General features: G+C 28.6%; 1 protein-coding gene across 1 annotated transcript in view; it reads right to left on the bottom strand.

The window, feature by feature from the left end:
* Window positions 1–10,749, bottom strand: part of LOC103579580 (myb-like protein P) — an 89,647-nt gene extending 78,898 nt beyond the window's left edge. The window contains exons 1-2 of the mRNA XM_008561012.3: window positions 10,676–10,749; window positions 9,370–10,547 (exon numbers count right to left, since the gene is read on the bottom strand). Coding sequence (XP_008559234.1) covers window positions 9,370–10,412 — 1,043 coding nt within the window. The 5' untranslated portion in view covers window positions 10,413–10,547; window positions 10,676–10,749. The remainder of the gene's footprint in view (window positions 1–9,369; window positions 10,548–10,675) is intronic.
* Window positions 10,750–12,897: the final 2,148 nt, after the last annotated feature.

Below are 12,897 nucleotides of genomic sequence, written 5' to 3'. Positions count from 1 at the left end.
ATGTTGTTGCAAAATGCACCACAAGACTAGGCCTAGGTTGATAGATACTACTCAGTATGACTCTGTTATGTTCACTTTATACATATATATAATAGCGTTTCTTAGCGAGGCCACGATCACCTTCACCGCTGCACATCGTAATCACTTTTACTGCCATTATTATATTATCCTTTTTATCCTAATAACAATTTGTCTACTTCAATGGAGAAAAAAAAAAACATAGATGAAATTATACATCTTTTTTTTAAATTAAAAAACAAGTACATATTACGTATTGATAATAATCGATATTTTTCTTTTGTACTCGTTTGTAAAAAATAATAAATTTAATTTAATAACTATAATTTACTATTACGAAGCTAAAATAAATAAAAATGATGATTTATGTATGAAACATATTAATGATATAAAACGTATGCTCACGTAAAAATTATTAATCATTTATTATAAGATAGAAAAAAGTAAAATCAACAGCTTGTTCAAGAATTTGCGTGTAAAAATGTTTATTTTATTACGCCATATATATGTATATATGTATACAGTGAACATACATTCGACATATATCTTGTCATTAACCCAACCTAAAACAATCTGAAGTGAAGGATCTTTATAAGCAGTACAATTACATCTAACAAGGATACAAAAATGCAATTGAAGAAATAAAATAGAAAAAAAATAAATAAATTCTCATAATATATGTAAATATTGCAGACCTTGTTTCAATCCAATAATAAAACTGTTACAAAATATTTTCCCATAGCTGTTTTTTCGTCATAACTAATCTCATAAAAGCATACAGAAAAAAAACTTATCTTGAGTCAAGAAAATATTGTGGAAGACAAAAATTTTTGGGAACCAAGTCAAGATTTTCTTGAGCTAAGAGAGTTTATCTAGGTCAGAGGACATTTCTACTTTATCCGAAAAAATTGAGGTTTTCAAAAAAAAGTTTCTTGAATTAGAATATTTATCTTCAATCGAAAAAAAAAATTTTTTTTCTGTGTTTATACACAGAAAAAATTATTTTTCGGTACAAAAAAATTTAACTCGCCCTAAAAAAACTTTTACTTGCCTCAAGAAATTTTTGGCATTATAAATTAAAGACAAAAATTTATTTGGGACGAGAAAAAATTTCTAGTCTTAAGAAAATTTTTGTCTTCGATTTATAATGCAAAATATTTCTCGCGCAAAGAAATCTCGTTTTTTGTGTAGTTACATATACATACAATTAACTTTATATTAGATCTTTTAAAATAGAATATTGCAAAATAAATTAATAAGATCGAAGAAACTTTAAACTGATCTCGACTTAGTTCAATCGATATTTTTAATAAAAAAATAAATAACTGCTTCAATGATTACGAAAACATAAAAAAAATTAATTTAAATAATAATTAACTTGATTGTCATCAAAGATAATATTCCTGTGTATATCTAATAATATCTCGATGCATGTTGTTATATAAGCAATTATATCGTAAGTAAATCAATAGACAACATTTTTTTTTTTTTCGAACAATGAAATAAATAATTCGAAATTTTTTAATTATTTTTAGCTTTAATATTGCATGGATCAATACGATCTTACTATATTACGTAAAAAATATTCTTTTCGTTTAAATTTATATGATGCATTGAAATAAATATAAAAGGTAAGAATGAGACATATTGTTTGTAATTTATCATAAAAAAAATAAAATGTAACTTTTTTACTTCACTTTCAATGCGCATGACTTTATGATTCTTTTATTTTTATTTAAGTATTTTGGATTACTTAATAATAAAAATAACATTAAAGCTTAATAGTAAAAAAAAAATGAATAAATAAATATAAAAAGTGTAACCGTTGTACTGTTTATTTAATAAAAGAATAAGTTGAAAAAATTACAACAATGAAGTCAGTGAATAAGTGAAATAAGAACACAACTGCTCTTTTTAAATAATATGTATGTCTTCAGACTACTTATTAACATAATAACATTGATGTGAATAAAAGTAAAATGGATGAATTATTTAAAAATGAAGATACGATCGTTACATTTTTTTATTTTTTTACGAAAAAATTATGCCTGTAAATTTTAATTGTTTGTAGCATATTTTTGACTTTAAACTAGTACTAACATATTTATTTTTAACAAGAATCGTAATTTGGTCAAAAATGGTAATTATTTATGCAAAAATTTGAAAAAATTTATAATTTTATAATTCTCAGTAGCTAGGTGCCAAAAACATTTTTTAATAATTACGTTTTTGAATTTTCCGTTAGTAATCGTCGTAATATATATAAATATGTTAATATATATATTATGCGTAGTAAACATTTATGTCGAATTTCAAAGTTACAAAAATTGGCGCTTAAAAATCATTTGTCTCCAATAAAAAAAATATCAGAGAACCGAAAACAAGAAAATTACGACAAAATAGTATATTATACATCTAGGGCGGAAATTGCGAGGGTAGCAAACACGCGCATTGAGACGTCCTACCTTCCTTTGTGATGTGAATACGATTTTTCACCAGATCTGTGCCTAAAAGTTTAAATTTTTGCCTTTGTTTGTAAGAAAAATGGCGCATGCGCTACTTTTTATCATTTGTTTCCTCAAACAAAAAAAGAACGATTTTTTTCTTATGATCGGGACAGGAATTTAAACGTTCGGCACCGATATGGTGAAAAATATTCAAATATGTATTAGTAAAGAAAATTTTATCCTGAGCAAAAATATCTACATGTGCATATTAATTTTCTTTTTTTTTAAGCTGAAAGGGTGGCTTTTTTTAACTGCTTTTTGATTTTCTTGTATAATTTATAAACCTGGAGTTTTGCGATTGGTTTAAAAATCACGGTTAGTATATTAAAATGTATAAATATAATTTATTTAATAAGTATGTACTATAAATAATTTTTCCTTAATGAGTAAATGATAACTAACTGAAAAAAAATCAATACCTGAGATAACGTAAATTAATTGGCTTTTATTACTGAGTTATAAATATATATCTAATAGTATTGGTATTTATATAGACATAAGATATGAATAATTGATAATAAAATCCACTTTAAATTATTTTTTATGAATTTCTTCATTTGTTCCTGTGTAAAAGATATAAAATAAATTTGACAGCAATACGACGTAGGAAATTAAAGAATGAAGTACAGAGAATGAAAGCAACTTCATTTTAAAAATACCGAGCTTTTAAATTATTCAAATTTATATAAAAATAATCATAATGATTCGCTTTTGACAGCAAACCAGATAATACACCTAAAGTGTCTTTCAATGTACTCTCTCAACAGGTGAATGAGATTGACATGGTTAATAATTCTCTTTAAATACACACAAAGAATGGTCAAACATTGAACTTCGTTACACTGTAAGCCAATCAAGTTGGATTCATCAGAGATCAATCTCCCTATATATACTAATCGATAAATAATTATATACTTGCTGATGATGCTACAGCGAAGGTTCTTATATAGATATATATTTATATACATATACGTATATATGTATATATGTAACAGTGCAAATTCTCTCAGGTATTGATCCAACCATCTGACGCATACAAACTAAAATTGCATTTCGATTGACACGTTTCGTAGCATCGACAACATATATAGCCAAACGGAAATTGACAAAATCGTCTACTGCCTTGTTTCCGTCTACTTTTTTAAATATTCAATTCACATTTACATCAACAATTTACAATTAATTTTAAAAATTCACTGTTAAAAATCTTACATTGTAAAAAATTTTTGGACTCGCTGTAGTGTAAATGACACGGTGTAAAAATTACACCAAATCTCGTGTTAAATTTAGGTGGTGTAAATTAAAAATTTTACACCGTCAAGAAAAATAATCATAAAAATATTGAAATTTTCAAAATATTATTTAGTACCTAAATAAAATTAATATATTATAAAAAACCGGGGTAAATCCAGCCGGTGTAGGTGTTAAATTTAGTCCATTTTTAACACCGCTCTTTTTGCAGTGTAGTTAAAAATGTCTAATGATTATTTGTTGCTCATTAATCGAAATTATATCGAGCAACACGAAATGGTGTAAAAGAGTAGATTACACAGTGTTAAAATTACCCAGATGGATTTTTTACACCGTTATTTCCTACTACACGGCCATGTAAAGTTCCCGAGGGCCATTTTGACACCAAAATTGTTTACAATAAATAAAATTAAATTTTATAAATAGCATGTAAAAGTTTTTTAATCAAATTGATTAAATTATAATTTATTGAGCAATTTATTGATAACTGGCATTAAAAAAAAGATGATAATTTTTTTTAATTTAGATAAAGTTGCTAATGTAGGTATATCAATTTGGAAAGAAAAAAAATTATAAGAAAGATAATATTCACGACGTTGAATAAATGTAAGAAGAAATGACTAGAAAATTGAAGGATTGAGCCATAGCTAATGTAACTGGGATTGAAATCTAGGGTCTTTTGATTGCAGAACGACTCTGCTTTGCTCTTCCAACAAAGCCATATTGGCCTCGACATGATATCCAGTCGTTCCCACTATATATATGTATAAATATATATATATATATATATATATATATATATATATATATATATATCTACCACACTAACGTAAAATCATGATAGTGTTCTACAAAATCCTCTCACTCTATATCATGTGAACGTTGTTTTTACCATTCATTTCATGGTACAATTAAATAAATACCAACAATATATATAATAATTGTGATTTTAAATTATCGAATCCCCATTTTATGTTTAGTTTTTTGTAAGCTAATGATCTACATAAAAACAAATAGAAGTTTTAAAATTACTATTATATCTACTTGGCTTTCTAAATCGTTCATTGCAACATTGTGATTAGCATATGAGAAAATATTTTCCACATTTCTTACTCTCTTTTATTTAAAAATATTATGTCTGTCTAATACTAGCGTCAAACATAAAACACCACCTCCATGATAATGTTATAATTTATTATTGATCAATAAAATAATTGCACCTTTACTATTGCTTTGTACAATACACATGTATATTTCACGTTTTAAATATCAATATAGTATAAAGAATTAATTGCTTTGTATACATTTTTTTTTTAATAGCACTAATGATTTTTATCACTTAATTATGTTATTGAAACAAAGATGGTAAAAGTTTTTTTTTAAATTAAAAATAAATTCCTTGAAATTATTGGCAAGAGAGATTGTCAAGTAAATATATACGAAAATCATATCTAAAACATAAATAATTTTATGGTATACATAAAAAAATTTACAGAAAAATTACTATAGCTGTAGTAGCGCGAGGGCAGTATGGAATTATGGTAAAAATTGTATCGAACGAAGTTTATAATGTGAAATCGTAATCTTATTTGAAGTCATACTTTAATTTTTGTATGTTATTGTATATGAAAAATTAATGTCTAACATTATGTAAAATTAAAAAATATTTTTAAATATCAATGAAAATTACTCGTGAAAATAAAAAAAATTAGCAGTCAACCGTCACATTAATTTATAAAAAAAAATCAAATGAATTTTTAAAAATATTGTCGACTTAATGTAAAAAGATATTGTAGAGGATGCATGTAATGAAATGATATTAAGTACCGTAAAAATAACCACTAATCGAGTTTAATTTTAAATATTTATGACGTAACTCAAGATAAGTGTGGATGAAGAAGCAATTTTAAAAAGTGATTGTACAGAGTGTACGAAGTTATAAAACCGGTGACCTGTCTTACCACTTTGGACCAAGTTCTTTTCTCGAATCCACTCCCGTCTTCTTACTTATTTACTTTTGTATCATTTCATTCACGAATTTCGCTTTCACGGCCATGGTCACGGTCACAAGACAGCTTCACTGCTTTTAAAACTATATTTTATAAATATTTAACTATTTTTATAAAATATCATTTTACATATTTACTTTTAATATATTAATTATATAGTTCTCATTAAATATATATTAGGAGTGTGCGAATCGAATTTGAATAGAATCGAATATACCTATTCAATGTAAAATTCAAATCGAATAATTTGAGTTTTCAAATTATTTGAAAATTTTCGAATTATTTGTAACTTTTTAAATTACTCGATTCAAATCGAAAAAATTATAATCAGCTTTCAAATATTCAATTTTAATTTAATAGAGAGCTTAGTTTTCAAAGTAACTAAAAATAATTTTTTCACAGATTCGTGCCTGAGCTCTATTTATACTTCTGACAAAAAATTTGAATTATTGGAAAAAATCTTAAAATTTTAAGTCATTCAAAAGAAAATTTTGGAATTATTCGTGAATTTTTAAATAATTCGAGAATTTACGAATAATTCAAAAAATTCGTAAGTTCGACGTATTCGCACACCCCTTATATATAAATAATTTTAATTAAATAGAAATCGTATGTTATTACGATGAAAAATAATAAAATTATATACTCGACTACTCTATAAAAAAAAATTGAATTTTGATAAATAGTCATTACTTCAAATAAAATTTAGATATCGTATTAATGATTGTATTATTTATCGTATGATACAGTTTTCTATCTACATTGATAATAAATACTTCTATTTAGTAATTATCACAAATAAAAACTCATTATCACAAATCACTCGTATGATTTGTATTTAATTGTTGTATACTATAATTAATTAATCGATAAATTATTTTTGATACTACAATTACTTTCAAACGACTTTATAATAATTGTTTTTTTTTTTTTTTTTTCCCAATGTATGCTTTAGAACTGTTCAATTTAAAAAAAATGTCGTTACTTTTTTTTATCAGAACAAAATAACTAGAGATAAATAATTTAATGACTGGTAGAATAAAACAACTTAGTCTCCATTCACCTTGAAAAATAATTTCTTTATGAATTTGTGCCCCACGGAGGTATAAAAATTTTTTTAAATTCCAAAATATCTAAACTTACATGAGTGTGAATGTAGCAAACATCCGACAAATTTTAAATTATTAATAAGAGAGTAAATAATAAAATGTAAAAAAATGCGCATTTAAAAAATTTTAAAATTAATAAGTGTATTTTTTATAAATATTATTTTTTTAATTATTTCCTCTACATATTTATAATTTTAAATTTGTCTGGTCTGCTACAATCACACTCGTTAAACTAAATTGTAATTTTTGTTATTATAGGAATTACGGTTATTTGATCTACTCAATTGACAGAATATTTATTAGATTCTACACAGCATGAGTGATTACATGTGGATATCAATTTGATCAACGCACTGCAATACCATACATTAATAGAATAGAATCTTAATTAAAATGCTTACAATTGATAAAATACTATATTGAAAAATAATAAAGGAAAAATTGATACCCCCCCCCTTAATCAGTAGAAAAACGAAATGAAAAGTAAAAAATCTACGGGATCTACATTTCTGAAATGATTCGCACGTCAGCCAAAAATTGCAGCCCTCCCCCAACTGCTTAAGTCAAATTACATAAATTTTTTTTCATTTTCGTTACGCGAAAATCGTTCCGATCTTATGATTTCAAAGTTAGTCAACGTCTAATAATTTGGATTTTTTTAATAACGATAAATTATAAAAAAAAAAATTGTACCTATAGATTTTTTAACTTTCTACATGTGCATTTTTTAGTTTATGATTTTTTTTGTAATTGATTCGTTGTGAAAAAAATCCGAAAATTTTTAATTGTCTGCTAACTTCATAATCATTCCGATTTTCAAGTACATGCCAAACTACATAAATTTTTTTAATTTTCATTACGCGGAAAATGTCAACTACATAAAAAAAAATTGCTTCATCTAAAACTAGTAATTAAAATTACAATATTACCTAACGATGATATCCACTATCCGTCCTACAAACACGTAATTTCCTCAATTCACAGCAAGTGTTACTCATGTATTCCGAATCATGATGATTAAATCTTTCGGCGACTAACTTTCAATAGAAATCGATTTCTTGCAAGTACTAAGTGCTTTTCGCCGTCAGAAAAAAAAGTCCTCGAGATAAAAAATGTAAGAAAAAAAAAACTTGAAGACCGGTAGAAAATTTAACCAAGTTGTTTCCATGCTTCTCGTCACCCTCAAAAACTTTGAGTATTGGCTCTTATATGTAAACTCAATAGTAGTAGTTGTGTAAGTATTGAGCCTCGCCTCTTTAATATATATATATATATATATATATATATATATATATATATATATATATATATATTACTCGAATCTCACCATCTCTCACCGTCTTTACCCCCTTATCCCATCACATACATTAGCTTTCCGCTATATTTATCTGTCTCGCTTTTTTGCTTATTCCCTTTGGTGCACAGAGTAGTAACATAACTCGGACGATAAAGTGCAAGCATATCATCCCAACAGTACAGAGGAGCGCAAGCGTATATTTCTCATACACGCGACAAAGTACCTATGTGTAACCATACACTATATCATACGCATTCGTGTACCATTCGTCGCGTAACTACTAGACCTACACTTACGGAGCAACGACCTCAACAACAAAACGATCTGTCGTCAAACATCCTACAAATAATTAATCTACTTATAATTAATAAATTCATTTCCAAACCTCAACCACGACAGATTAAAAAAAAAAGTTATCTTTTAAATAGAGTGAAGTAAAAAAAACAAGACACGAGACAAAACATTTTTTTACATACGGAAGGGACGATTTTTTTATCTTTGCAGTTTCTTCAGCTATTAATAATATGTAGATTTTAAGTCGCAGTACACAGAAAAATAATTTCTTTGCGCAAGAGAAATTTTGGATTTTTAAATGAAAAAAAAAAAAAAATCTTTCTAAGACTAGAAAAAAATTTCGTTTTCAATTGATATATTTTTTGGAGCGAGTAAAAATTTTTTGCGTCACGAAATCCTTTTTTTTTTATGTGTAGATATTAAATACGATCCTGAAGTGAACAGACGATTAAAAATTTTCGGATTTTTTTTCCAGCAAATCGACTACAAAAAAAAAATTCATAAATGCACATGTAGACAATTAAATAATCTATAGGTACAATTTTTTTGAATTATCGTTTTGAAAAAAATGAAAAAATTATTAGACGTCAGCTAACTTCTGTATCGTATACTTATAAGTAGCAATACACAAAAAAAAAGGATTTCTTGGCGTAATAGATTTTTTCTTGCTCCAAAAAATTTCTTGGGGTAAGTAAGAATTTTTTTGAAGAGTAAAAATTCAGAATATGTAGATATAAATTAGCAGTACTCATATATAAATAAATAAATACCTATCATTAAATATAAAATAACGAACGAGTGTCTAGCATGTAGAAGTTGATTAAAAAAAAAAAAAACATAGAGGATTAGCCTCTAGATTAACGTAATATCTTTATCTCTCTCACCTGTCGGAGCTCTCAGAACTGTCGTATCGATCGGCGCATCGCTTCTTGCCGCAGGGTCCAACAAGGGTGTCTTCAGCGGGTCTGATCTGTCCCTTAAAAGAGCCGAACCTAGCAACAACCTCACTCGGCAACGATTTTTTCGTCTGTTGCTGCTGACTCTGATTATTAAGCTTGAGTTGATGCAAGTCTTTAACAGTCTCAGGAATCGCTGAAACTGCAACAGCAGCCGCAGCAGCATCGACCACCATCGTCAACGATGATGTCGAATTCGAATCTCTATTGCCATCTGCTTTACAATCACCAGATGCTCCAAATTCTCTCAAAACCACAATATCCTCCATACAATTTTCATCAGTCACACGTCGCTCCAAATCCAAAACCATATTTCTCTTACGTTCCTCCTGCATTAATTTATCACCTTGTGTTGCTTTCCCAGACAATTTTTTCAGCATCGTCGCCTTGTTTATTTTTTCACACTCGATATTATTCTTACGTACAATATCCTCATCATCATACTCCTCTTCCTGCTCATCATCATCATCATCATCATCCTCTTCATCACCATCATCATCATCTTCCTCTTCCTCATCACTATTTTCATACATATCACTTTTACTAGTAACAAATTTTTTAATCAACTCACAATTTTTATTACTCTGATTATTATTATGATTATTATGAAAATCACTATCGTTATCACTATTATTGCATTGCGTTGTACCAACAATACATCGTGAATTATTGTAATGATACCGATGATTATTTACATCAAATAAAACCGACATTGAATCACCAGCATCACCACAACTACTACTACTACTGCTATTACTACTACAATAATCACCACCACCTTCACCACTGTTATTATTATTATTATTATTATTATTATTGCTACTTGAACAATTTGTCATCACTGTCGTCGTCATGATCGTCGTAATTTTATTATTTTCTACCACGCGTTTTTTGTGTCGTTCACGGAGCACGCGACTATCGTCACTCAGGTCGGTGGCCGCGGCTTCCTCCGCGGGCCGCCTGTCTGCCATTTTGAAGAGGCCCTATATGACCACGCACACTATTTCACCCACACAAATATATAGATATAGATATATATATATATATATATATATAATATATAATATATATTATTATTATTATTATTATTTGTTTGAATATAACCACTGTAACAAAAGTTATTATTATTATTTTAATTGTTATTATTGTTATTGCTGTTAATTATTATTGATATTAAAATAATAAATAAATATTATTTATTATGAATGTATTGTTATTGTTAATAAATCCTCACCGTGGCGACACAACACACAGTAGAGTACACACCGGGGCCGCGCCACAACCACTCGATGTGTGTTTCTGCTGGCTCACGACGACGACGCTCACTCGGTGACTGCTCGTGTGCGCTCTGATGTCTTGCCACCTCTTTCTCACGCCCAGGATTCTGTTCTTCACTGGCTATCTTCCTCTGTCATGACGTTTCTGGGTAACTTCTACCTCTTTTTAGAGATACTGTCGGTTTCACTTGCACTCATGTTAATTCAAATGCCGCTGGTATAAAACAAAACTCCTACAGCTGAGAGTCTGCGCACTGGGAACTAGGAACCTCCAGGGATGGCTTAATTAAATGTTTGTGTGTAGGTTTTAGTGCTTACGCTTTTTAAAAAACTTTTAGGACTTTTTGTTTATTTAAATTTTTATAAAACTGCGTCAAAGATTTTTTTTTAAATTTTAAGTTTTGAATTTTATTTAGGACTGGAGTTCGTGGTGACGTTACTGATAAATAGCGAACTGACTCCCGGTGCGACAGCTGACGCAACGGGAATGCGGTTGGTTGATTCGGAGTTTTGATGGCCAATTAAAATTTAGGATACTGAGGAAAATGCGCGGATTGGGTGACAGAGTGTCGTTTGATGGAAACTGTTTTTAAATGAGTGTGAATGTGGCTGACAATTGTAAATTTTTTAAATTTAAGAATAAATATGAGTGTAATGTAGCAAATGTGTGACAATTTTTAATTTAGAATGAAATAATTGTAAGGTGCATTCCAAAATGCGCTGTGAGCAGCTGTAGCATAGCGCTTTTCGGAATGTACCCTTGTTAATTATACTTATTACTTGCGCGGTAAATTTAAATATTGGAAAAATAAATTATTAGAAATTGGAAAAAATAAAATGGCGGCAGAATATGGTAGAAAAATATTTAAAAAATAAAAAAAAACACTTGAGTGTATGAACAAACCTTGGTGGAGAAATAATATGCAGAAGGGTGTCCTAATACACTTGGAGATTTAATTTACATTGCTCCAAGTGTATTGCAGCTAAAAAAACGTCACTTAACTGATATTTCCCACCAGACGATGCCAGATGATTTTGCTCAGGAACTTGGAAATTATCAGCATCAGCTATCAGCAACACTTTACAATAGCACTGAATACTCAACATTTAACGACACCACAGACACTTTGCACAATTAAAATTTTACAAACACTGAAGATTTTAATTAAACAATGACTATGAGCAATAAATTTTATGGATAATAATAATTCGCGAATTAACTGCAATACTGTGTTTCAATTTAAACGTAAAGAAGGATCTGGACCTACTGCCATTGTCAATGATACTGACTGCCGCTATTGGACCGCCAGTTGATACAAAGCAATCGATTCTGCAACCATTCGATTGCCCCCACTTTAGAAAACATTTGAACGTTGAATACAGTGATGCGCAGTAGCGCCAACTTGGCGCGAAATTTCAAAATTGAAATTTAATAATTTTATTAAAATTTATGGTAATGGTTTGGAATCAGGGTTAACCACATTTTCTAAAGTTCCAAAGGTTTGCACCTTAAATATCTATAATTAAATTTTTTCTGCGTGTTCAGCTACACGGCGGATTGAATTTTCTGTATGAGTTTTGGTCTCTAACATGTGATATCTATCCGAACCTTATAACTAATGTGCGCAAAATTGTCAAAAATAACACAAAATCATGTAGATTTTTAAAAATAAATTTTTCTAATAATAATAATATAATTTATTTAAAGCCGTAACATGGACGGTGGCGATAGGAAGGTCTATCTAAGAGTTGCAAATAATTTTTGAACTCCTGTAATAGTGAAAATCAGCATATTTGTGTTATTTCAATATTTTTATGATGTACAACAGCTCACCTAACATTTTGTTACAAGCAGTTTGGACGGTATCCGCCTCCCTTTGCTAGTATAGTGTCTGGCTGAAGCCTACAACACTGTTTTACACCGGTGCGTACTAGTAAAAGATGTAGTCTAAGGCAAGAGTGCGTTAACATAGCCTTACTGATGAGTCCGTTAACGTACTTAGGACGAAACTACAAACATTATGGCAAATAGACATATACCTTAAGTTTTGGTGGTTGACTTCAGAGTCAATACATAGAATGGAAAGAAAAATATGTCAATAGTGCAGTGCAGCACGGAACTGAAAAATCTCAAAGAAAAATCCAAAATATGAGCATTTTTATACCATAGACATACACT

The sequence above is a fragment of the Microplitis demolitor genome, chromosome 5 (assembly GCF_026212275.2).
Source record: "Microplitis demolitor isolate Queensland-Clemson2020A chromosome 5, iyMicDemo2.1a, whole genome shotgun sequence".
Classification (NCBI taxonomy): Eukaryota; Metazoa; Arthropoda; class Insecta; order Hymenoptera; family Braconidae; genus Microplitis; species Microplitis demolitor.
Note: the sequence above shows the minus strand (reverse complement) of the source record. Positions and strands in the feature narration are given on the sequence as shown.